The sequence below is a fragment of the Cydia amplana genome, chromosome 26 (genome assembly GCF_948474715.1).
Source record: "Cydia amplana chromosome 26, ilCydAmpl1.1, whole genome shotgun sequence".
Classification (NCBI taxonomy): Eukaryota; Metazoa; Arthropoda; class Insecta; order Lepidoptera; family Tortricidae; genus Cydia; species Cydia amplana.
In genome coordinates, this window is record NC_086094.1 from 3,689,394 (window position 1) to 3,715,821 (window position 26,428).

The 26,428-nt window shown below is 39.9% G+C and overlaps 4 protein-coding genes and 1 long non-coding RNA gene across 5 annotated transcripts in view; 2 read left to right on the plus strand and 3 right to left on the minus strand.

The window, feature by feature from the left end:
• Positions 1 to 898: 898 nt before the first annotated feature.
• On the minus strand, positions 899 to 2,268 carry LOC134660185 (uncharacterized). Its single transcript, XM_063515910.1, has one exon. The coding sequence runs from the start codon at positions 2,216 to 2,218 to the stop codon at positions 899 to 901; it is 1,320 nt and encodes a 439-aa protein (XP_063371980.1). The 5' UTR covers positions 2,219 to 2,268.
• Positions 2,269 to 2,649: 381 nt separating this feature from the next.
• LOC134659930 (uncharacterized) lies at positions 2,650 to 5,971 on the plus strand. Its single transcript, XM_063515627.1, has 4 exons — positions 2,650 to 2,884; positions 3,456 to 3,636; positions 4,840 to 5,031; positions 5,806 to 5,971. The coding sequence occupies exons 1-4, from the start codon at positions 2,701 to 2,703 to the stop codon at positions 5,969 to 5,971; spliced, it is 723 nt and encodes a 240-aa protein (XP_063371697.1). The 5' UTR covers positions 2,650 to 2,700.
• A 3,742-nt stretch (positions 5,972 to 9,713) lies between these two features.
• Positions 9,714 to 17,214, minus strand: LOC134660136 (inactive peptidyl-prolyl cis-trans isomerase shutdown-like). Its single transcript, XM_063515849.1, has 6 exons — positions 17,094 to 17,214; positions 15,847 to 15,972; positions 14,830 to 14,969; positions 13,951 to 14,072; positions 12,122 to 12,324; positions 9,714 to 10,466 (listed from the first exon to the last, which is right to left on the minus strand). The coding sequence occupies exons 1-6, from the start codon at positions 17,162 to 17,164 to the stop codon at positions 9,719 to 9,721; spliced, it is 1,410 nt and encodes a 469-aa protein (XP_063371919.1). The 5' UTR covers positions 17,165 to 17,214; the 3' UTR covers positions 9,714 to 9,718.
• Positions 17,215 to 18,448: 1,234 nt separating this feature from the next.
• On the plus strand, positions 18,449 to 22,298 carry LOC134660158 (gametocyte-specific factor 1-like). The gene is made up of 4 exons (XM_063515889.1): positions 18,449 to 18,522; positions 19,765 to 19,942; positions 21,105 to 21,230; positions 22,142 to 22,298. The coding sequence occupies exons 1-4, from the start codon at positions 18,515 to 18,517 to the stop codon at positions 22,286 to 22,288; spliced, it is 459 nt and encodes a 152-aa protein (XP_063371959.1). The 5' UTR covers positions 18,449 to 18,514; the 3' UTR covers positions 22,289 to 22,298.
• Positions 22,299 to 24,474: 2,176 nt separating this feature from the next.
• Positions 24,475 to 26,428, minus strand: part of LOC134660175 (uncharacterized) — a 138,885-nt gene continuing 136,931 nt past the window's right edge. The window contains exon 3 of the long non-coding RNA XR_010097847.1: positions 24,475 to 24,554. This is a non-coding gene — a long non-coding RNA (uncharacterized LOC134660175). The remainder of the gene's footprint in view (positions 24,555 to 26,428) is intronic.

Consider the following 26,428-nt stretch of genomic DNA (forward strand, 5'->3'; position numbering starts at 1 on the left):
ATAGATCCAAGACCAAGCTGATGTTTGTGCAAAGGACAGGCCCGTTAATCCGAACTGGAGAACTGTCAGACCTGGACACCGTACAGGACTTCATCTACCTCGGTTCACTGATCACCGCGGACGGCGATTGTGAGCGAGAGGTGATCAGAAGAGCTCAGATCGCAAAATCTGCGGTTATGCGGTTAGAAAAGATCTGGAGGAACAGAGGAATCAGCAAAGCAACCAAAACCAAGCTAATGCGCACCCTGGTCTTCTCTATATTCCTGTATGGTTCGGAAACCTGGACTCTGAAAGCCAGTACTCGGAGTAGAATTGACGCATTCGAGATGTGGTGTTGGCGCAAGATGTTGGGCATTCCTTGGACGGCGCGCCGCACTAATGCGTCAATCCTGACGGAATTGAAATTATGTGCCGTTTATCAGCCATTTGCCGCCAGCGGATCCTCAACTACTTTGGACACGTGGCCAGGCGGGAGCCGGACAACTTTGAAAAGCGTATTATGATTGGCATGGTGGATGGAGGACGGGGTAGTGGACATCCACCGACCCGCTGGGTGGACACTGTAAAGAAGGCCTGCCAGGGATCTACACAGGCGCCTATTATTAGGAAGGCGGAAAATCGTGCAGAATGGAGAGCTTTGGTGTGCAAAACAACGACCTCATGTGGTCGCGACCCTCAGTCATGAGGAATCGAGGAAGAAGATAATGAAATAAAAGAGGGTTGCAAATACAAATCTGCAAAAATGACTCTGAGACAGATTATACATTGTGTTGCAAAGTCAGTTTCATATCTCAGCTGGGTAAAATTAGTCAGTTCAAGACTTTTTTTTAACCCAATCCATTCTAGGCATACCCAGTTGAGGCCAGTCGTTTTTGATATATAATTTAAGCTAAAATTCTTAATGATCGTCAATCTTTAACACTTTTACCTTCTGTGTGTCACTGTATGGCAGCATAGCCACCGAGGCGGTTCGTTTGAAGCTGTGTGTAAACTCCAGCACTGCAATCTTCTTCGGCATCGCCACAATCACCGTATGTCCTGCTTCTCCTTCCATAACGTCAATCTGGATGATCGGACACATTGACAACACCGGGCAGTCGTATCTTTCCATGAAGTTATACTGTTTCACCGGCTCCGAGTTGAACAAATCAAATTCTGCATCGCCAGTGTACGGTGCATAGTAGATACGTAGCACACCCCAGTTGGAACCGACAAATGCGACATCACCATATACCCGGACAACTACTATGTCACGCAACGGACCTTCAGGTATAGTGTGATTCAGGACATACATCCATTGGATGTAGACTCGCCAATCCATGCGTTCTAAAAAGTTGTATTCCCTTAGCTGGTGCAGCAGGTTCGAGTCCGAATCAATACTACAGGTGAAATGGAGGTCATTATCGTTAACTACAGTGTAAATGTTACGTTGGAACGTTAACACATGAAGCATATCTGTGAAACCTAGACACATGACTCCGTCCGACGAGTTGGTTATATACCGCTCCCTAAGACCACCATCCTCTAACGGACATACATATATCTGGTCTTCTAACGTGACATAGTATACCTTGTTTTTGGCTAGTATAAATGACTTCACATTGTCAAATGTTACATTTGTTTCATATTTAGGGTTTTGAATCGCTTTCCTGATAATAAACAAGTGCAGATGGTAGCTCAGTATGATAATATAATCATCGTTCTCCGTATATCTTAAATAATCACCGGTAATACTTGAGCGTTTCGATTTCTCTAAAGTATCAATATCATAGTACTCTATGGCTCCTTTTTTGTGAACGCCGATGGTACCGTCCCGAAGTATTTTGAAATTTTGTATTTCCTCACTAATACCGGAAGCTGCTGCGAACTCATCTCGCCGCTCTCTGGCCTGCGGGAGCTTCGACCAAAGAGATAACGATCGGTAAATATGAAACCATAAGACACCAGGTCGCGCTTTGATTCGGGCTATCTTATAGATGTTCCTAAAGTCCCGTCTGCAGTGCAATCGCCATAAATGGTCGCTTCTGGACATCCCATCGACTATCATCTTCCACCTTGAGCACACTCGGCGGCATGCCGTGAGGTCTTGCGCACTTAGTAACGAGAAAATAAACAGCAACACTTCTGTAGGCAAGTTGCCTATGTAGCATTCGATGTCGTATGTCATTATGCTGATTTGTGAATTGGCGGAGTTGAACACTGGTTTAGGATCGTTCATACATACATTTTTGTAGGTTTTTAAATCATTTTTGCATTGTTTGTCAACACTGAAACGAACCAGATGTACTGACTGACTGAAGGAAAAAAATATCGATCAAAGGACACAACTGTCACTAGTGTAGTACATCCAACATCACTTAAATCGACAATCGAGTAAAAAATTTTACAATCTTGTTTAATCATTTGAATTTGCTATTAAAGTAAGAAATTATGTAAAAAAAGATTATTACGTTTTACGTACCTTTCGCGATTTTTAATTGCTTGTAAAAAGAATATTGAATTTTTATTTCGAATCGAAAAATTCATAGACAAGAGAAAAGTCTATACAATGGATTTGTAAAAAAAAAGTGCGTTAGATTTGAGAATAGGCTCCCAAACTGTCACTTAAATGTCAAATCAAAACGAACTCATAACGGTTCCTTTTATTTTGTTCGACATACATGAATTGAACAGCTTGTGTAATTTGAAACTTTATTTACCATGTCGGTCTTTAGAAACTTAAGAGATGCATGCATTAATTTCCAAGAGGATCTAGAAAATGATTCTACCCAGTTATTCTGTCCTAGAATTGGGCAATCTTACGATGAAGAAATTGTTAATAAAATGCAAGATTTATTACTATTTTCTGCCAAGTTAAGGCTTCTGCAGGCAAAATCTATATCTAGTAAGTACAGTACTAAGTAATCTATGTTTATTAAGTGAGTACATTAATTCGATTTCTATTTATTTTATGGTTGGTTCAACTAATTATAAAACGAAAGGCTGTCCTTAGATTTCTGAATATACCTAGTAATCACACATGTCTATGAGCATATCATGTACAATATCTAATAAATATCATATGTGGCTTTCCATACAAAAGGGTATTTTATGCTTAAATTGCAATAAGGATGTTTCCATCTAAAAAATAATAAAATAAGCATAATTATTATGCTTATGAATAAAAAAATACACTTCTAAAAACTATTGTTTTATTGTAGGGTTCCATCAAGTATTTCGCTTTCCAAAAGGGTTCTGTCAGAAAAAAAGATTGAGAACCACTGTTATAGATGAAGCAGAGTATACCACATACCACAGTCTGGTATACCAGAGACGAGTTCGAGTCTCGCCTGATACAAAGAAATATTTCCTTACTTACCAAATTTCTAAATATATTTCCCATTAATTTCTGAACTAACACCATCTACTATTCCACCTTCTAATTTACTTAACTCAAAATGCTTGTATTGTTATAGTGAGCCCCGATCGCCCACAACCAAGCCCCGAAGAAGCGACAATGGCCCAGTACGAAGACGCGGCCACGTGGAAAGTCCTGGAACAGAAGACTGTCAAGAGCGTAACCCAATTCCATGATGTGAAGAGGCTGATAACTACACCGGATAGCAGGCTGGAACCAGAGCAGATGGCGAGGAAAGAGTATGAAGGTTTCTTATTATTAAGTATGTGTAAACTGAAATTTAAAAGTTGGAGAGACAACATTAATAAAATTGGAGGAACAGAATGGCACAAAAAAGCTAACAGAGGAATGGAAGAAGCAGGAAGAGGCCTTTGTGTTACTGACACGCTGGGGCCCTTGTGTTACTGACACGCTGGGGCCTTTGTGTTACTGACACGCCGGGGCCCTTGTGTTACTGACACGCTGGGGCCTTTGTGTTACTGACACGCTGGGGCCCTTGTGTTACTGACACGCTGGGGCCTTTGTGTTCCTGACACGCCGGGGCCTTTGTGTTACTGACACGCTGGGGCCCTTGTGTTACTGACACGCTGGGGCCTTTGTGTTACTGACACGCTGGGGCCTTTGTGTTACTGACACGCTGGGGCCCTTGTGTTACTGACACGCTGGGGCCTTTGTGTTCCTGACACGCCAGGGCCTTTGTGTTACTGACACGCTGGGGCCCTTGTGTTACTGACACGCTGGGGCCTTTGTGTTACTGACACGCTGGGGCCTTTGTGTTACTGACACGCTGGGGCCTTTGTGTTACTGACACGCTGGGGCCCTTTGTGTTACTGACACACTGGACACTAAATCCAGGAAAACGATGTCTGATAAAAGTGATAAACAATGATGCGTAGTTTAGTTTCCAGCAATAAAGGCTATAATAATATATAATGTGTGTAAACTTAAAATTCTTGTTACCAATGGTGCAGTTCATTGAAAATTTGAAAATAGCGAAAGTGTTTTTCATTAAAAATACACATTAAGATTGTATACCCTTTTCCTAATGCTAAAAAAGGAAGTATAGCATTAGGGCACTAGTTTTTACGAAAGCGTCTGCCATCCAACCTTCCAATAGCAAGTAGTAACTTGAAATTTTGTATAACGATCTAGGCGGACCAACACTTTCACGCCGCGCGGTGCCACGCCGCTACGTGAGTTCTTCGCCTTAAGTAATTACACAGTCCTTTTAACCTTTTGGACGCCTATGACCGATATATCCGCCCCGTAGGTTCAACGCCAAAGACCGATTAATCGGTCACAGACCACAGAGCAACATAGACCTACGTGCATATGCATAAAGTTCAATTTCAGTTTTACCATTTCAATGACGTGGCGTCTGAGTGACAGCTTTTGTGTTTGACACGGCGTCGAAAAGGTTAACATAAACAAATTGGTTACAGAGAAATCATCGCCAAACTAAAAGAATACAGATACAAAGAGGAGAAGCTTCGAGAGACCGACGCGTTGCTAACCAAGGCTGATGAGGAGCACAGTGCGCTCCGGGAACAGTGGGACGAGGAGTTGGGTGAGCTGCGGGATATGAGCGAGCAGGCGATCGCGGACGATGAGATTGAGGAGGGACCCTTGCATAAGTAAGTATACAGGGTTTCGCGTTCAAAATTATTCAAATTAATTTCTATGATAGACTGCTGGTTTTCTATAAAAAAAAAAACAGTATGATAGACTAGTAAATATATAAGACAAACAACCTCGATACGTTTGTCGCGCGCCTTTTTACTATTATTCTATTTTAGTAGCTTTATATTTTTAAAATCGATCACATATACCTACTGCTAGGCTAGAGCCTGTGCGGAAAGAGAATGGACTCTATTTATGACTTCTAAACGTAAATTCCGACTTAACTGGCCGCTGTCATGTCATGTCATGTCAATTAACACATTCATTGCCACCCAGCCAAACAAGACATCTGCGCCAGGCCACAAAAAGTTTCGTCATATAAAGCTCTAGTACCACGATCCCGACTATCGGGTCGTCCGGCCTGGGAACGAAATCATAAAATACCCGATCGTCGGGTTTTCGGCACTGGATGTATTAACCTTTTGGACGCCAATGACCGATATATCCCCACTGTAGGTTCAACGCCAAAGACCGATTAATCGGTCACAGACCACATAGCAACATAGACCTACGTGCATGTGCATAAAGTTCAATTTCAGTTTTTACACTTCGGTGACGTGGCGTCAGCGTGACAGCTTTTGTGTTTGACACGGCGTCGAAAAGGTTAAAGCATTATAGGCATTTTCTTATTAGGCGCCATCTAGTTTTAACATTTATACTTAGTCCATAAGTTCTGTCACAAAGGTTACTGATAAAGAAGTTATAGGTACATTATTTTGTTGTTACAGCAAACTGCAAGTGTTAGTACAGAAGATGGAGATGATGCGATGGCTGATATCTCGGCTGGTGACCTCGCGGTCGAGCTACGACTGGCTGACGGACCCCGACCGTCGGCTGCGGGCGCTCAAGATGGCGCGCGATATCAACACCATCGAGGCTTATACCGGGATGTAGCTAAGCTTTAAATACTCACTGAAAATTGTTGGTCTTTTATAATAACCTAGTTAACCTACACATTTGAAATAGGGAATATTACGCAAAACTGCGTAGGGGGCGCCACTCCCACAATAAGTCACAATCTAAGGGTCTACCGCAAACGAGAGTCGATTTTTTTTTATCTAACCTCTATCTTGCATATTCGAGGCTCGAGCTATAAAGAGGCAGATTTCGCGTTTCCCGGTACTCTTTTTGTAAACAAACCGCCTTGATGTATCAATGTCATATTTTATTGTCTGTGAAAACTTGTCAAAAAACAGTTTAACGCACAGTATGAGTAAGTTACTCTATGGTTTACGAAAGGCGCTAGTGCTGCACTCTGGCGGCAGAACATGCAGTAATACTCCCTATTACTTGGCCGTTTTGAAGAATTATCTTTGTTAGGCCCACTTGCACCATCCCACAAACCCGGGGTTAAGCGATTAAACCGTTAACCGAGTGTCAAATTGTACTGGTAAACATGGTAACTCCAGGTTTAACCGGTTAACCCCGGGTTAGTGAAATGGTGCAAGTGGGCCTTAGTAGACATAACCTCCTAAAAGGCCCAAGGACCTACCTATAGTACTTCAGTTCGATGAAGTTTAAGTCATATTCAATTGGAACAGAGTCGCTTTTGCTTTGTTTTGTTAAATTTTGAAACAACGCAAAATCAACTCCATTTCCTAAACTTTAGATTCAAATTTCAGTGGCAAATTTTGGACTTTTCATTTGTATGGCTGGACCAGGAGGATAAGGAATTTGGGACACATGGATTAGGATTGATTAATTGCATTCAATAAAAAAACACGAAATATCAATTAACACCATTTTATTAATAAAATAACGCTTAACTTGTAGGTTTCACAAAATAATTTTGAGTTGTTTCCTTATGGTCGCTGGTGGAATAAATGATGATTTTGAATGATAAATATAATATAATAGCGTTCATTTGAATATTCCACGTGTTGGATAGTTTCACTTCCCAATATTTTGTGTTTCACTCGGTTGCAAAGTTTGTTTAACCCTCGCAACGCTCAATATACCACTTTTGGGACCACTCGCTATGCTCGTGGTTCTATTTTGGTATCTTTGGCTTGCTCGGGTATCAGCACGAGTAGTTAAATTACAACTTTGGCCCCTTGTAAAACAAAACTATTTTCTGCTATTCATTTTACTGTTTTGTAGACACTCTAGGGCAGTGGTTCCTAACCTTTTCAGTCCGGTTACCCCTATGACTAACTAGGGAACCTGATTTTACCCCTCCCATCATCTTCCTCGCGTTGTCCCGGCAATTTGCCACGGCTCATGGGAGCCTGGGGTCCGCTTGGCGACTAATCCCAGTAATTGGCGTGGGCACTAGTTTTTACGAAAGCGACTGCCATCTGACCTTCCAACCCAGAGGGTAAACTAGGCCCGTATTGGGATTAGTCCGGTTTCCTCACGATGTTTTCCTTCACCGAAAAGCGACTGGTAAATATCAAATGATATTTCGTACATAAGTTCCGAAAAACTCATTGGTACGAGCCGGGGTTTGAACCCGTGACCCCCGGATTGCAAATCGCACGCTCTTACCGCTAGGCTACCAGCGCTTCTCCCCTCCCTCCTCCCGCCCCTCCTCCCAATGGTAATAAAAAATAAAACGTGTACGTTTGTTGTATTGTTATATTAGGTTAGCTTATTACCCCCGTAAAATACCAGTTTTACCCCCACGGGGGTAATTACCCCCAGGTTAGGAACCACTGGCCTAGAGACTTATCTGCCTAGAGTCTAGGCAGACAAGCTGCCGACTAACTAAATTCACTAGAATAACGTTTTGAATACAATTACTTTTTATTGCACATTACAGAACAGGGATGTTGCGGATGCCGATTTTTTGACATCCGCATTTTTAAAGGCTCACATCCGCGGATGCGGATGTCAAGATAGTACCATAAAAAACGTCAAATATTACATTTTAGTAATTTTTATTTCAGAAAACCGGCCAAGTGCGAATCGGACTCGCGTTCCAAGGGTTCCGTACATTAAGTCTCACTCATTTCTAATAGGTTTTTTTGGTTAATGACTAAATCACCTATAGCAGTCTAGCAGTTACGCCGATGCTATAAGACGTTCCTGTACCGACCTGTTTCACATCCGCATCCGCATTAAACTCCGCATCGATTTTATGCGGATGCGGATGTTGAAATAAATGCGGAAATTCCGCGGTTGCGGATGCGGATATGCGCAACATCCCTGTTACAGAAAACAACACAAGGAATACAGAAAATTAAGAAGAGGCAATGCAACAGTCATTCTTATCGCTAACATATAGGAATGTATTTATTAAAATATAGTAGGAATTTTAGATGAATTCCATATCATATTTTTATTATTGTTATTAAAAATATGGCACTTTGTTTAATCTGATTGCATTGATACAATACAAACTACTATGAACTCAGGGACCTAAGCAAGTGACCGCCAAAAGGGTAAAAACGGGACCCTATTACTAAGACCTAAGACTTCGCTGTCCGTCTGTCTGTCGCCAGGCTGTATCTCATGAACCGTGACAGCTAGGCAGTTGAAATTTTCACAGATGCTGTATTTCTGTTGCCGCTATAACAACAAATACTAAAAACAGAATAAAATAAATGTTTAAGTGGGGCTCCCATACAACAAACGTAATTTTTTGCCGCTTTTTTTGCGTTATGGTACAGTCGCCTTCAGATATATCGGAGCGCCCAAGGTGCTCACAAATATCTGAACACGCCTCTAGTCTATTGTCAAGGCGTTCGAGTGCATGTTCAGATAATTTTTAGCACCTCGGCTGCTCCGATATATCTGATGGTGACCGTACGGAACAAGTGAGTTTTCGTCGCATTTGTCATTTCGATAAATTTCTAAATTTCGTTTGGCCCGCAATAAATAATTGTCATGTTGGCTACGGCCCCAGCAGCATGGTGAACCGAATTATTTGTCAATTGTTTCGCAACACTTTAGTGTAAGGCCTGAGTGGACGCTCGCTCGGCACGGCGTGCAGCGCGGCTGTGGGCTCACGCGTGATGTGAGCAGCGTGCACTAAGGCCGCTCCTATACGTGCGCATTTGTTTAACATGCACGCCGCACGCCCCGCCCCGCCGCACGCACAACATGAGCGTCCACTCAGGCCTTACATTTATTGTTTTAGAACACGCGTAGGGCTTTTGAGTATCCCGTAGAGTGGAGCGCCGAAATACAAAGTCCTAGAAAATATTGTAGCCAATTGACAGCTAAAATAGATGGCGCTATACGACACCACGCGTTGTGCGGTAACTGGATTGTTCTTACTAATATAAATCTTAGAAGTATTCCATCGTCTGTAGTAATAAAAAAAACAACGGGTTGCACTCAGGGAGTGCCGGCAGAAGTGAAAACTCAATGACTAGTGCAAAAATGCACTATGTATAATTGAGGTTAACGCCATCTAGCGTTATTTCGTCGCATTACTTGAAACCCCTAAGCACATCACTGTTAGTACTCGAGTTATATTAATACCAGTTAGAGCGAAACTCACTAGATGGCATTTAAATCAATAAAGAAAATCTCAATGACATTACATGTAACAGTTTTTCGATCACCGTAAGACGATCACGTGATCTCTCGCGAGTTTAACATTTTTTCCCCACCTCAAAAAGTGCACAGCGCCGCTAAAGAAGTTTTCACTTCAAAAATATTTTAATTTTAAATTGGACACCATAAAATATATCTTTACAATAACTTCCTAATAATAGACATTTTTTTCCTTCTACCTTCGCCTTTCTCTTCTAGAACTAGCCCTTCAAAATCCATGATCAAAGACTTTATACACAAAATTTCATCTCTAGAAAGACTTTTGGGTAAATCAAATTTGGCATATTCCTGTCTCCCCGTCAGATCTTGGCACATTTTTCGTACGTTATCTTCGAATTCCTCTTCCACGCCATAGACAATTTTTTCTTTTTTTGACGGAGTCGACTGGAAGGCGTTCTGCCACAGCTCTTTTTCTTTCACCGCCGTCTTTTTCAGATACTCGTCCAATTCGGCCAGCGTTTTACCAATATCCTTGTTTCTTGGCTCCAGTGTTAAAGCTTTCTTGTAATATTTCAACGCTTCCTCGTTGTTTCCTAACAACTGATACGCTTTTCCGTAGTAATATAACGCTTTACAGTGCTTATCGACGTCGGACACATAATCTAGATTTTCTAGCATCGAAATGGTGTAGTTAGGTTTGTTAAGTTTGTAATAACACATAGCTAAGTTTACATATGTGTTGATTCTATACTTTTTAATATTTTCCGCTTGCAGCTCATTTTCTGGGTTGGCAGAATTGAGTATCAACATGGAGTGCTGGTAGTTGTTACGGGCCGGTTTATATTTTTTCTTTGAAAATAGTTTTTTTGCTTCCGCGTGCAAACTTTCTACCGTCTTCATTATGTTTTCGTACTTTTTCTGCTCTTCCTTCGGAAGGCTGTTGAATCTGAAAAATAAATGAACCATTTATTCTATTCCAGTCACACGGAACGACATGCCTCGCGAGGAAATAGGGTATTTTCCTGTATTTAAAATAAATTATTTCACACCGTGCATGAAATAAATCAGCAGAAAATTATTACAAAAACATAGATAGCAGTTATTTTTAAGCACAAGTTCTATTTAATAAATCGGATTTAAATATAAAAAGTAGGCGAGTTGACCGTGACGTCACGATGTAATGTTTCATAGAAATTCGATATAAGCAAATCGTTTTGACAGTTCTAAAAAAGAAACTATTGACTAGTAGGAAAATACCCTATTGCCTCGCGAATTAGCTCGGTCTGTGTAGACGTGCCTCAATAAAGCATTGTGGCCGCGAGCTACGCCTCAGGCGAGGCACATGTACACAGACCGAGTTGCCTCGCGCGGCATTGTACTCGCGAGGCGGCTAATTATATAATGACACCGCGTTTTCACACACACAACCGTTAGTTCCGATTAGCTCTAGAGTCAAACTATAATGTCTGTCAAATTTCAGTCAGAGACAGGTTTACACGTGGCCAGGCGTGGCTCACTCGGCGATTTGGTCGCGTCGCTACAAGTACACGCGGCCCACACCAATTTTGGTGTCTAGCCATAGTAGTTGCCGCGCACCGCTCCGGAACGGACGCCTGCTCGCGCTTGCGCTACCTAGCGGTCACATCTGTCGTAACAGATGCGTTTTGTTAGAGAGTTAATCTTCTGTACCTAGTAGCATAGAGAAATATAGTAAGACAAGAGTGCTCACTCTATAAATCAGTTCAGACTATTAATTTCAGTGTCGACATCTAGCATCGAGTAGCGGAACTATCAGTACTGCTACTTGACAATAGATGTAGCACCGACCGGAAAGTCTTATCTCAACAGCATAAGACTTTCCGGTCGGTGCTACATCTATTGTCAAGTAGCAGTACTGATAGTTCCGCTACTCGATGCTAGATGTTAAGTCTTTTTGGTACTAAAACTGATGTATGGAGTGAGCACTCTATGTATTTTTAGGGTTCCGTAGCCAAATGGCAAAAAACGGAACCCTTATAGATTCGTCATGTCTGTCTGTCTGTCTGTCCGTCTGTCTGTCCGTCCGTATGTCACAGCCACTTTTCTCCGAAACTATAAGAACTATACTGTTGAAACTTGGTAAGTAGATGTATTCTGTGAACCGCATTAAGATTTTCAGACAAAAATAGAAAAAAAACAATAAATTTTTGGGGTTCCCCATACTTCGAACTGAAACTCAAAAATTTTTTTTTCATCAAACCCATACGTGTGGGGTATCTATGGATAGGTCTTCAAAAATGATATTGAGGTTTCTAATATCATTTTTTTCTAAACTGAATAGTTTGCGCGAGAGACACTTCCAAAGTGGTAAAATGTGTGTCCCCCCCCCCCCCCTGTAACTTCTAAAATACGAGAATGATAAAACTAAAAAAAATATATGATGTACATTACCATGCAAACTTCCACCGAAAATTGGTTTGAACGAGATCTAGTAAGTAGTTTTTTTTTTATACGTCATAAATCGCCTAAATACGGAACCCTTCATGGGCGAGTCCGACTCGCACTTGGCCGCTTTTTTTCTCTATGCTAGTAGTATTATTTATTCAGTGACGTGGCACTCACTGTTCGGGCGTGGCTCGGTCCCGCACGTCGTACAGCGTGATGAGGAAGAGCGCCCGCTCGGGGCGGATGCGCGGCGGCACGCCCCGGAGCCCCCACGCGAGCCGGGGCTCCAGCAGCACGAGCAGCCGCGCCGCCGGCCCGCGCGCCAGCGTCAGCGCTACCTCCAGCCCCGGGATCAGCCGCCCCGAGCCCAGGCGGTGCTTCTGAACATATACACAATAACCGTTTCAAATAGTTAAAACCATATAAGTTTCAGTGAAGGTAAAGAGAGGGCAATAGAGAATACTCTCTCCAGGCGAGTGTTATGCCTAGAAGACTGAGGAGTATATATAGTAAAGCTTTGGATTCCTCCGAAAACGGTGCCGTCATATAGCGGCCGTCATATAGCGGCCGTCTTTACGGTGGCGACATGTGGAAAGTACCACGGCGTCATAACACACCGTCAGCCACCAAGGTCAAAGCGGCAAATTTGAAAAATGTAGGCGCGATGGGATAACGTCCCATAGAAAATTTGAATTTCGCGCCTTTTCCTACTGACAAGATTTGCTTGATCATCTATAATTTACTTGGAGGATGAAATATCATCAGAAGAGGAAAATAATCGTAGTACGGAATCATTTATTCAAATCTCGTGTCATTTATTCAAAATGGCGTACCGCTATCTAATAAAACGTTCACAAAACTATCGACAAGGTCATGACGGCCGTCATCTTACAGCTTAAAGCTTTAAGTGACATTTGAAACTCCGTAAGTGCGATGTAGGTTTCTACCTCACTAACGCCATCTGTTAGAATCATGTGGCAAGTCGCCAGGAAACGCCACAAAGTAAAGAAAGAGTGGTAACTCCATACATCAGTTTTCTTACCAAAACGCGAATTATTTAGTAGTCGACATCTAACGTCAAGGTAGTGGAACTATCAGTACCGCTACTTGACACCAGATAGCATAAGTTTCGCTCCTGACGAAAAATGTACTACTAAAACAATTTACAACTAATATTATAAGCGGAAGGAGTTGAAAATAGAGTTCCGGTGCATCCGGTTATTGGCAAGGTGCTGGAGGGGGAAGTGGCGCTGATCGTCACAAACACAGGTAATCTTATAGAATGTCTGACATTAGTACTAGCGGCAGCCGCTTGAACTAATTTTACTCCATAAGATTTAACGTAGAAAGTCGGCCAAAATGAGGGCAGCACCAGTCGTGCACCTAGCGAATAACATTAGCTGAAAATTCTTGAGCAATTAGAGTTTTCCTTTGCCGCGACATCTATTGTCAATTAGCAGAACTGATAATGTCCGCTACTTGACGCTAGATGTCGACAACGAAATAACTCGCGTTTTGGTAAGAAAACTAATGTATGGAGTTACCACACAGAAGTGTAGTTTCCATCTCTATTTAACTTGGGAATAACTTACCTCGTTTTAACCGATGCAATTTATAGTACGCGAGGATAAAATGGGCATTTATGGCCGAGTTCTATACTCGATTTTCACTTCGATTGCATGAAAAATATACAAAAATATATAATACTAGCTTTTGCCCGCGGCTTCACACGCGCAGGAATTTTTTAATTTTCACCCCTTTGGGGGATGAATTTTGAAAAATCCTTTCTTAGTGGACCCCTAGACCTTATAAGGAATCTACTTGCCAAATTTGGACTTTCTAGTCCCAGCGGTTTGGGCTGTGCGTTGATTTAAGTCAGTCAGTCAGGTCTTTCACGTTTATATATATAGATTTGAGGTTATTTTTACCGTATTTAATCAAGACAATGAGTACTCGGGTAACTCGGTTTGGTTTGGTCAGGTTTCTAAAATATGATTGTGACTTACCTGGGGTTTCCCAAAGTTCATAGTAAGCGTCGAGTCGAAGGGTATCTTCTCCTTCTCCCAGTATGCTGCGTAGTGGATAGTCACCTCTGCATCATAAGGTACTAGAGGGTTCTTTGGGTCACCTGTAATAATGAAAACAAAGTTATATATTACTTACAACAAACATGTAGGGTGCAGTGTTCAGTAGTATCAAACATAGGTCAATAATAGAGAAATGACCAGCCCTAGTAGCACGGTCGCATTTTTATCGTTTATCACCATGCCTGTCACGTTCTAACAAGTATGTAAGTGCCAAAGTGACGGGCATAGTGATAGTCGGTAAAAATGGAACCGTGCTGAGCCCGCTGGTGTTTATTTTTATTGATCTTATGAAAAATTAATTTTGACATGTAAGAGTTAATGTAATGTACTTATGGGGCATTATCTATGAAAAGGGACCTTATTGTCGATGGCGCTTACGCCGCACAGCGTCGCGCGGCATTGTATTTGTATCGGAGCATCGTTAATAATGGCGTAACCGCCATCGACAATAAGGTCCCTTTTCATAGATAACGTCACATATATGTTTTTTAGTCTTAAGCAGAATAATACTGTGTGCCCTTACAGGCTAGCACATTTGCCCAATATGAGTTTGAGGACAAAAGGCAATAGGGTCCACACAGAACGAGCTGCCTCGCCAAAAAAAATGTTTGTTTTTTTATTTTCAAACAACTATTGGCCCATACATAAATACCTTAAAACTAGCATATGTATGCTAGTTTTAAGGTATTTATGTATGGGCCAATAGTATATTAAAAAACACACAATTATGGCGGCAAAAATTAAAAAAAAAACGCAAAAAGCTCGTTTGGCCGGCGGCAAAATATGTTTTTGGTTTACCTTCTTCTAACACTAACATCTTGCATTCCCCGGTTGGAATGCAGTCTGTCATCTTGGCCGCTAGCTCGTCAAACGAGTGGTACTCCGGGCTGGACAGCATGCCATACTCTGCGGTCTGCTCCAAAGTCTTAAGGATGTCACTATTAATAGTAATATTATTTTGTTATTCTGCAATAATTTATGTGGGGTTTTGCAAATAACGCATGACTCGTTAATTGCTAACTAAAAGTACCAAAACGCTTTCATTTGGCTTATTAAGCTGAATACCCATTCCTAAGCACTAACCTCTTAAATTGAAGGGGTATGATTTGAGCGTTACTTTTATTTTTTGCCATTTTTATAAATTGCCACTTTTGTGTTATTTCTAGTCAGGATCGCGGGTCCTTTTCATCCTTATAGGATTTCATCCTAAAATTTCCATATATTTTTCAAACTTTCCTTTTTGTTACCGCCATACAAAGTATATGGGGAGATGGTAACACAATAGGAAAAAACTCTGGGACATTTTTTTTTACCCATTAGGATCGAAAGAGCTCGTGATTCTGAGTTGAAATAACACAAAAGTGGCAAAAAAGGTCACAATATATAAAAATGGCAAGAAATAAAAGAAACACTCATTTATAAATTATAATGCTTATGCCATTTTAAACTTTCTTTAATAAAATAGAATCAGTTATTGCTGGTTTATGTTTAAAGTGATTCTCTTTGCAGCTATTCGATAAAGAACTAGGCCATTTATAGACTTTTTTCTGGGAAGGGGTGGAAAATAGTTTAGGATGGGTTAGCACATTATTACTAGGGTCCCCTAGTAATAATGTGCTAACCCATCCTAAACTATTTTTTATCAAGCCGATACATCTGTAAATGATAATACAATGTTTTTAACTACATGAAAAATATTTTTGTTCTATTTTCATTTTCCATTTTAAAATTTGTAGTATATGATTTAAAAAAATTGTCGTCTGTACATAATTACTTCTATACAAGCATTGCAAGTCAAATAAAACTAGAAAATACCTGTCTTCATCATCATCGTCCACGCCAAACAAGTCATCGTTCAGAAGAGGGTCGGCCTTCATAGCTTTATGTGTATTCTTGTAATCCAGGTCAATGCAGAACTCGGTGTTCGAAGTCAACAGTTCTCTGCAACGGTCATATCAATAAGTTCTAAGTATTTTTCAACCAAATTTCTGAAGTTGAGATACTACTATTAAATATTACTAGAAAAATAATCCATATAATAAGGCAATCTTAACCTTGTAAAGCCCATGGTCCTATGCATTGTACTAATTGCTTCTATGTAATTTAAACCATTTTCAATTTTATTGGAACAGAGTGGCAATTCTTATGTTTCATTCGATTTCAAAACAAAAGGGATTCAACCATATTTTCTTTACCTCTAACCTTGAGAGTTGTCTATTCAAAACAAATGTCGGCGAGAGGAAAACCTAATCAAATACCTGCAAAAAGTAGATATAGATTGGTCAAATCTTACAAAAAAATCTCCTAAAAAAACATTGCGTGATGTAGTTCTATATTTTTGTGTATGTGTGTTGTGTGCCGATATTTGTCCTGAAATATAGGAAAAACTAAACATTTAATTCTAAGGAAAAAAATACCCTTTTTTTAAAGTTCCATAACTCATGAACTATTTGACATACGACGCTGTAAATGGGCTTAAATTGTTCGAAATTTAATGTTTTTTCAACATTACATAGCAAGCTTTGACCAAAAACCCATAGTTTTATAATAAAAGTGCAAAAACTGAAAAAAAGTCTGAAATTTTTGCAGTTTTTTGCAAATTACGAAGGGAGCACAACTTTTTTTTGCTTGCAAAACACAGTGTCACATTCCTCCAAGGACTCCAAACAACATCCACAAAAATATAGAACTACATCACGCAATGTTTTTTTATTGTAAGATTTGACTGATCTAATAGTGCAAAAATATCTTATGCCAATAAACGAGCAACTCTAGTATATATATTTCTTTATATACATATTTCGGGGATCTTGGAAACGGCTCTAACGATTTCGATGAAATATGCTAGGTTCGAACTAGCTAAGTTTTATCTCTGGGAAAACGCGCATTTTTGAGTTTTTATTTGTTTTCCGAGCAAAGCTCGGTCTCCAAGATGTTGTGTTTAATGCCCAACAGCCAACAAATAACTGTAAGCTTTATAATTTAGCAAGTCTAAGAGTTCTAACGCTGCTTTAGTTGAAATCAGTAGTAGTTTGTAAATTCAAGTTAATAAAAACACTTACTTGAGGTTTATTCCTTTCGAGAACTGTATGGGTTCTTCCAAAGCATCTGCTACATTGTTAGCTTCGTCCATTGTGGAATAATGGATGTAATTTTTAACAAACTACTATCTTACCAAAATAAATTTACTCTGAATTCTGATATGCTTGGTAATTTCATGCCACAGCACTTTCATGCTTTACACAATTTTTTTGACTTGACAGTGACATTCCGAGGTGTGTTCAAATACTATTCTCGTCATCCCTAGCATAGCCGATTGTCGGATAAAAAATGGATAAAAATTATTGTTACTAACCACTTGCTCGTAATAAAAAATCAGAAGAAAACAAACTTTATTGCTGTGGATTTTCTGGTTAAGAAACTATCAAATAATTATTATCGGTTGCATTGAAATCAACAAAACTTATTTGTAATTTGTGAATGTCACAGGATATCCGAAATACATAATAGACAACAGTTCACTCATATCGTTCATTCTAACAGAATATAACCACTACGTTTTAAGAGGCGGGATTCCCATACTATCGAATGGAATCAGTTTACATGGCAAATCAATACCAACATGTACGCCAAAGAACAATAGTACCAATAGAGTCTGAGGGCCTACCGCGAACCACGTTAGACGTGTTACCTCTCCGTCGCACTTGTAAATTCGTACGTAAGTGTGACAGGGAGGCAACACGTCGAACGTGGTTCGCGGTAGGCCCTCTGTGCGGAAAGAGAAGAGTCGTGAAATGTATGGGATCCAATACATTCTACGACTCCTCTCTTTCCGCACAGACTCTATAACAGACGAAAATAAAGCAGTATGCTATACGATTCCGTTTTTTATCGATATCGATTAAATGGACAGGGTTGAAATATCAAGCTCCTGTCTACAATTTTTGTATTCAAAACTTGGTTAGGAGTCCATATTTATGTTAAGCCTTATGTTGTAAACTGGATATTTCTTTAAATGGACTAATACATGTTTATTAGTTAGACTTAAATATGAACTTTTTCTGTTGAAAGAAAACAACGTTGGTCCAATATGCATTACGTCTCACATTGGACCAAGAAATTGGACAGGTGAAATACCTTCTTAAAACAAACGTTGACTTGACAAATAAACAACACAGACGTTTTGTTTTGTTTGGTTGGCAGTAGTTTGCCATGCAAACTCCTTGTAAAAGTTTCTTTGTTCCTTGAGACATTCATTCTACATATTATTAATCTGTGCATTCATTTCACAAGCCATTCGTTCGAATCGTTCGTTCGATTCAAATTTTATCTGTTTTTTTCGGTTTTTTTTCCATGAATCTGAAATTCGAGGAGTGTTTGGTTTGCAGATTAGAAGTACTTAAAAACTATCTAAAATCTAATATCTGTTTCATAGAACCTATTTTCGTTTTCTCGTCATCTCCGGAAACATCGAAACCTCAACATGTATTCGTAAGTCTTTCAGAATCTTCGTTTTGTCAACTTGTTTACAAGTTATGGTTGTTGTACGATAGATATGACTCAAAATTCATCCAATACCACCGAAACTAGGATTTTAATAAATTTACCACAGGCCGGCGTTAGCTCGAACATGGTATTTCACTTCTTCTTCTTCTAACTAGCGTTATCCCGGCCTTTGCCAGGGTCCGCTTTCCGACTTGCTTTCCTCCACTTTGCGCGATCCTGGGCGTCGTCTCGTATGACTATGTATTGTTAATATTTGCGTCACATAATCTAACCCAGCGGTCGGCAACAAGCGGCCCGCGAACCTCTCACTTGCGGCCCACGAGCGTCCCTGGCGATTTTGTATATAATATTGACAAACAACAATGTCTGATAAAGTCAGAAATATTAAGAAAGTGCGGCCCGCGTCAACTTCATTAACTACTATGTGGCCCTTGGCTGCTAAAAGGTTGCCGACCGCTGATCTAACCTAAAGTAAGTACAGAATAAATAATAGTACTAGGTACAGAAGGTTCACTCTCTAACAAAACGCGGCTACGACACAAATATGATCGCAAGCTGGCGAAAGCGCGAGCAGGCGTCCATTCTATAATTTCTATATCGGTGCGCGGCAACTACTACGACACCAAAAATGGTGTTGGCCGCAGGTACTTGTAGCAACGCGACGAAATCGCGGAGTGAGCCATGCCCTAAAGAGACGAAATTTGTTGTAAAATGTCCGGGTATTGTACAATGTTAGACTACCGGAGTACGGAGTATCGGTCTACAGAAAATATGAATCAATGAAATAACTCAAAAAGGAGTAAATTTTGGGTTACTAACACGATTTTTACATACCTAGTTAAATGGGAGGTCACCTCACTCACATCCTATATTTTCCCAACATTTTTTACAAGCTTTTATTTAAATTATTTACTTTCACCTGTCCGTTGTCTGTCTGTCTGTAATCAAGTTAAATTTGACTTCCCGGTTTCCGATTGAGCTGAAATTTTGCATACACTTGTAAGTCGGGTGACAATGCAATATTATGGTGCCATCGGGCTGATCTGATGATGGACGATGGAGACAGGAGGTGGCCATAGGAACTCTGTGATGAAACAACGCAACCTAATTGTATTAGGGGTTTTTAGAATTGTCTCGATGAGTATTAGTTGTCTGTGTAAGAAAAGTACAGTCAGCGATAAAAGCTTGTACCAAAAATGAAATTTTTGCCAAAAACTTTTTTTGCAGGACTGTGATCGACCCCAAACCTCATCAAATGATGACATGCCCATACAACAAGGCTCACCAAGTGGAACATTACCGTATGCACATACATCTCCAGAAGTGCCGCAAGCAATATCCGAACATGCCCAAGGTGTCTTGCCCGTTCGACAGCACGCATGTGGTCAACGATGCTGAGCTGGATGTAAGTCATCATATTATGTTGTATCTTCTTGCTGTGTAACTTTATCTTATTTATAGTTGGTCAAACCAATTTGGCAGTAAGTAAATACTTACTTGGCTGGCGTGATGACCCAAAATGAGTCTTGGCCTCCAACACAAGAGCACGCCACTTTGCTCGGTCCAGAGCGGTATCTCGCCAGCTTTCGCTGACGCCGAGCTCACGGAGATCTGCCTCCACTCTGTCCGTCCAACGATATTTAGGATGACCAACAGGACGGCATCCCGTTGGATGACCCAAGTAGGCCCTTTTGGCTGGCTTTTGGCAGTAAATAGGAACAAAAAAACTGTACTCATCGTTTTCTTTTGAGTGCTAGTACTAGTGTAAGACAAAGATAGTATGATTCTCTCTATGTTTGAAATGAGACAGTCCTTTGACAAACTATAACTATTTGTTCACTGTATGTTATTTTTATGTCTTTTTCTTGTCTGTTACCTTCCGTGATTCTTCTCACTTGATGGTCTCATCTCATCGGAAGATCAGCGCTGGAAGCCACAAGCAAATTTACCTGAAAATGGTTGAGCATTAGAGGTTTACTTTTCCACGACATCTAGTATCAACTAGCAGAACTGATAATGTCCGCTACTTGACGCTAGATGTCGACTACGAAATAAGTCGCGTTTTGGTAAGAAACAGTTTTCTTACCAAAACGCGATGTATGGAGTTACCACTCTTTCTTTACTTATATTAAATCTCTCTATGCTTATAATTAGAGATGTCACCAATATTCGGCAACTATTCGGTATTCGGCCATTTTGCCGAATATTTGGTATTCGGCCAAAACAACTATTCGGGACATCTCTACTTATAATGTGTATATCTGAGGTCTTTTACTTATGTTTTTAGTCAATAAAAACAATATGTTCTACCCATTTACTTATCAATGTGCTATAAAATTCTAAAACTATTCTAAATCACCCTATGGATGAGAGCTAGAGGCCTATGCCAAGAAGGCAGACTAAATAAGTAATAAAAAAGCAATAACATTAAAAATATATTTATTAAAATTACTTAACAAAAATGTTAAATGAAATGTGAATCAATTTAAATGTAATGTAATGAATTTTATTTTTTTTGGTCAATAAAGGCTATTCTTATCTTATCTTATCTTATCTAAATCACCCAGTTCCACGTCTCAACATGCCCGAAGCGTTTCTTGTTCGACACGCAGAAGTACGTGGTCGAAGACGAGGTGGTGCCGCGCGAAATGCCGCCGATACCCGTGGTTCAGACCGACGAGAATTGGGAGGAGGTAAGCGTAAGGATAATAGAGATGCACCGGATACTTGTTTGGCCTGATACCGGATGTTCGGACTGACCATCGGCCGAATATTCGGTATCCGGCCGCCGAATATGCAGCCGGTGGAACTATACCTACATTTCGGTTTCTTATGTGCGCATTGTGCAGGTTCTGATCTGTTTCGTAAGGAACATTTGCGCGGACTCATTGCATTATCGCTCCGTGTGTGACGGGCTTTAGTGATAAAATAATCTAAACGCATAATTTTCGAAAATACAGACTTCTGTATACTTACACCTTGATTTTTGGAAAAGGTTTACTTCAAATGTTATACACCTTGGAACGATTTTTCGAAATTCAATCTCAAGGGGGTTGAAAATGTGTCCCGCCGAGTTTGTTGCCGGTCCCATATTGGGATACCCTCCTCCAATTGAGGGGGGATTTAAATCTTCTCGGGGCAGAGGTGTAGGGTTGGAGCCGGTTTACCTAGCTTTATTTGACGTTCATAAGCGCATTGTAATTATGCCTACTTGAATAAACTATCTTTTATCTTTATCTTATCTTATCTTTACACTAACTAAAAAATCATACCCCTGGATTTTTAATGATTTTTCGACATAGTATCAACTAGCCACTACAAAAAAACCAATAAAATAAAGCCGTGTTATAACTTAACACCTGCAGGCCTAGCACAGGAGTGACGCGACAGTATCTCGCCCGCGAGATAGACTACCCGTCCCTCTCAAATTAATACATTGAGAAAAAGACGGGTAGTCTATGTCGCGGGCGAGATACTGTCGCGCCATTCCTGTGCTAGGCCTACTGGTCGGTTTAAGCTCACTTGGGTTAACCTTCTATCTGTACAAAGTTACGGGCGGATCTACCAACTAACTATTTAATAATAATATTGTTTTTTTTTACAGGAGCCGTGCACATCGTACAAACCGGACATGTCCAAGAAAGGGCCGCACATCATCACCAAAATCAAGGGCGCTACGCCCTCAGAGCGCCGCCAGGCCCGTATGGAGGGCGTCAAAAACTATCGCCCTATGCCTTCCGCCTCAGAGTAAGGTTACCACCGCTTGGGCTCACTTAGTGTAAGGCCTGAGTGGACGCTCGCTCGGCGGGGCGTGCAGCGTGGCGTCGGGCTCACAAGTAATTTGAGCAGCGTCATAGAGAAAAAAATACATAGAGTGCTCACTCCATACATCAGTTCAGACTATTAATTTCAGTGTTTACATCTAGCATCGAGTAGCGGAACTATCAGTACTGCTACTTGACAATAGATGTAGCACCGACCGGAAAGTCTTATCTCAACAGCATAAGACTTTCCGGTCGGTGCTACATCTATTGTCAAGTAGCAGTACTGATAGTTCCGCTACTCGATGCTAGATGCTAATAGTCTTTTTGGTACTAAAACTGATGTATGGAGTGAGCACTCTATGTATTTTTTTCTCTATGGCAGCGTGCACTAAGGCCGCTCCTATACGAGCGTCCACTCAGGCCTTACACTTGGTGTGGCCTGAGTGGACGCTCTTGTTGTGCGTGCAGCGGGGCGGGGCGTGCGGCGTGCATGTTAAGACGAAACAGGAGCTGAAGTTTAAATATTTTAGGTAAATATACCCGTCTCGCTAACGGAAGCGGCTCCTAAAACTAGTGCGATAAGGACAAGGCGAAAAATCCTGTGTAAAAATTTCAAAAATCGAGGTTTCGTACTCCACTGTTTCCTTCTCCAAAACTTAACCAATCGTAACCAAATTTGGAAATCTAAATGATGATGAAATTATCTGTGTCGGACCGTTTTGCTTTTTTGGCTAATTGATATCAGTTTTGAATACCATGCCTCTCATTGCGGCATAGTCAATTATGCCATTTTGGCTATTTTTGAAGGGCTCTAGCGCCTAAAAAAACAAAAATATCAAAAAAAGCAAAACGGTCCGACACAGATCTTGACAATATTAATCTGTGTTGAAAAAATCATTGCTCTAGCTTCAAAACCCACGGAGGAAACAGTCGAGTACGTTTGTATGGAGAAATGACCACTCCTGTTGGCTCTTAAACAAATGCGCACGTATAGGAGCGGCCTTAGTGCACGCTGCTCACATCACGCGTGAGCCCGCAGCCACGCTGCACGCCGTGCCGTTAGTTATCTATCTAGTAACATAGATAACAAATTTTTGTTCCAAGTATTATTTGATATTACATACAGAAATTGATATTATTACTCTTATATATAGTAAAGCTCTAGTGGTGCTAATTCCCAAAGGGGTTGGCAACTGTCAAAGGTTTATAGATGGAGTCAGCATAGCTTTTACCTGTTTCTAAAGTCTATTTTTTTATTCGGTAGACTGAAATGACAGTTCATAGTATGAACATAAAACGTCATTTCATACTATGAAATGTCATTTTAGTCTACCAAATAAAAAAATAGACTTGTCTATTTTTTTATTCGGTAGACTGAAATGACAGTTAATAGTATGAAATGACATTTCATGTTCATACTATTAACTGTCATTTCATAGTAAAATAGACTTGTCTATTTTTTTATTCCGTAGACTGAAATGACATTTCATAGTATGAACATCATGTCTATTTTTTTATTCGGTAGACTGAAATGACAGTTAATAGTATGAAATGACATTTCATGTTCATACAATTAACTGTCATTTCAGTCTACGGAATAAAAAAAATAGACTTTTAGTTTCTTTTATAAGATTTGGCTAATAGGGCATCCACTCATTAAAAAAAACAGACATTAAATATTTGACACTATTCGTAGGATTGACAGGTACGAATGCCGACGCCATTTGTAAAATACTTCCACGGCCAACCCTATTGTTATATATAGGCCTTAAAATAACTTCGTTATGTTTAGAATTAGGATACCTTATTGTACGAATTTATAAATTGTAATATGTAACACATAAATGTACAGATTGTACAGAATGTATGATATGAATAGAAGGCGTAAAAAGCGCCCAAAATGCCACTGGTAATAAAACTCTTTACCACTGGCATAGTGAAATATAAGTAAAGAAAGAGTGGTAACTCCATACATCATCAGTTTTCCTACCAAAAACGCGAGTTATTTCGTAGTCGACATCTAACGTCAAGTAGCGGACATTATCAGTACTGCTAGTTGACAATAGAGGGCGCGGCAAACAAAAACTCTAATGCTCGACAATTTTTAGCTAATATTATAACCGGATTAACCGGAACTATATTTTCAACTCCTGCTTATAATATTAGTTGTAAATTGTTTTAGCAGTACATTGTTCGTCAGTAGCGAAACAAATACCACCTGGTGTCAAGTAGCGGTACTGATAGTTCCACTACCTTGACGTTATATGTCGACTACGAAATAATTGGTAAGAAAACTGATGTATGGAGTTACCACTCTTTCTTTACTTATATTTCTCTATGCCGCTGGTAAGTAATTGATGTGAGATAGCCAAACTTATTTTTTTTTTATGCAATCAATATTTCAAACTGCTGCATTGTGAAAAGACGCCATACTTGTGGTATGACATGAGAATTTTGTGTTGTTCCGACCGTCTTTGGCGGTCAAAGGGCTGTCATTGTAATTTGAACCTTCAGCAAAAATAATAAGGTCGCATTTTCACCTTCACTTTAAAAAGTTGTGTTAAGTGTACTTGGCTTATAATAAAAACTCCTAAATTTTATAAGGAAACTCTTGTGTAAGGAAAACTATATTGTTAAGTTGACTACAAATTGTTTGGAGATAGTTATGTTTAGTTTTGTAAACAATTACGTCATAAAAAGGTTATTTAGTTATTTGGTTTTGATCTGTCAACTCAATTGTATTAGGTACAGTCAGCAGCAGAAGTTGCTAAGCGGGCGAGGTGTTCAAAATTATCTTGACGCGACTTTATTAAGAAAATAAGATCGTGTCAAGGTAATTTTAAACACCTCGCCCGCTTAGCAACTTCTAGTTAAGGTAGAGTTATACCAAGGAAAGTTGGCAGCGATTCTGATAGCACAGATTGTGCAAGTGTTATTACGTCATAGGTACCTAATTTCATAGAAGTTTGACGTTTAAAATAACACTTGCACAGTCTGTGTGCTATCAAAATCGCTGTCAACTTCGCTTGGTCTAACTCTACCTCCCTTATGTGTAATGATACACATTTTATTCAATAAAATTGTGTTTATAAGAAAGTGCCATAATGTAAAATGTTTGCTAATTATAGTGATCAGAATATTTGTGGAAATAAACAACTTTTGCTTATTTTTGTTATTTATTTGCCCTCCGCTTACTTTATAAACAAAAACGCAGCAAAAACGTCACTGACACGCCCAAGTCCCGGGTGCAAGCGAGCTAATGTAAACCTTAATTGAAAGTGTGAAGGTTACTTTGACAAAAACTCTAACATTGATAATTCTGTTACCGCACGTATTAGCACCGTACAGACTACAGAGCCATCTATTCCAGCTGCCAAATTAGCATCTACGGCGGTTATCAGTATCACACACTGGATGCAATGCGATTCGGATGTCGCTCCGATGTTTGAGCGAGACAACGCTACGGCAAGTTGGCAACTGAACTTTTTTGTCAAAACTCATACGGCCTGCTTACATCTCTACCTACTTCAAAAGAAAGATTTGGTTGTCAGTGTCAAAATAATACATCTATGTGCAATACATACATGCATACCATCTTTGGTGCAATAGGGTATTCCCCTGTACCTACTTAAAATAAAGTATTTTACACCATGCATGAAATAAAGCACCAGAAGATTAACAGAGAAACGTGGACAGCAGTTATTTTTAGACACAATTTCTATTTAAAACCCGTATAAAACTATAAAGAGTGGGTTATTTGATTGTGACGTCACATGCTAGTGTTTCATATAAATTCAGTATAAATTCCATAGTAGCAAAAACGTTTTGTTTTGACAGTTCGAAATAAGAAACTGATTTGACTAGTAGTCAAATACCCCATATCTGAATATTCTGAATAAATAATATTCGTGCTGAAAGTGTGAGGATTTTTCAACTGAGGGTGCGTGAAAATAATTCAGTTCAATTTCAGCACTTTCTATAGGAGAAGGGGCACAACCAAGATGGACCTTTTTTTTTTTTTTAATCTTTATTTATTTATAGAGGGTTTTTACAAATGCCACCCTCATAGTGGCTCTCTAAAAAAAAACTACAACAATCTAACTTTCACTATTTCTAATTTGTAAGAT

Bases quoted from the DNA above. Each gene is read 5' to 3' on its own strand.
- LOC134660185 (XM_063515910.1), bottom strand. From the start codon at position 2,218: ATGAACGATCCTAAACCAGTGTTCAACTCCGCCAATTCACAAATCAGC.
- LOC134659930 (XM_063515627.1), top strand. From the start codon at position 2,701: ATGTCGGTCTTTAGAAACTTAAGAGATGCATGCATTAATTTCCAAGAG. The intron at 3,637-4,839 runs GTATGAAGGTTT...AATTGGTTACAG, and splicing joins GAGCAGATGGCGAGGAAAGA to AGAAATCATCGCCAAACTAA. The intron at 5,032-5,805 runs GTAAGTATACAG...TTGTTGTTACAG, and splicing joins GAGGAGGGACCCTTGCATAA to CAAACTGCAAGTGTTAGTAC.
- LOC134660136 (XM_063515849.1), bottom strand. From the start codon at position 17,164: ATGGACGAAGCTAACAATGTAGCAGATGCTTTGGAAGAACCCATACAG. The intron at 15,973-17,093 runs GTAAGTGTTTTT...TGACCGTTGCAG, and splicing joins TCGAAAGGAATAAACCTCAA to AGAACTGTTGACTTCGAACA. The intron at 14,073-14,829 runs GTAAACCAAAAA...TCATTATTACAG, and splicing joins GATGTTAGTGTTAGAAGAAG to GTGACCCAAAGAACCCTCTA.
- LOC134660158 (XM_063515889.1), top strand. The intron at 19,943-21,104 runs GTAAGTCATCAT...TAAATCACCCAG, and splicing joins TCAACGATGCTGAGCTGGAT to TTCCACGTCTCAACATGCCC. The intron at 21,231-22,141 runs GTAAGCGTAAGG...TTTTTTTTACAG, and splicing joins CCGACGAGAATTGGGAGGAG to GAGCCGTGCACATCGTACAA.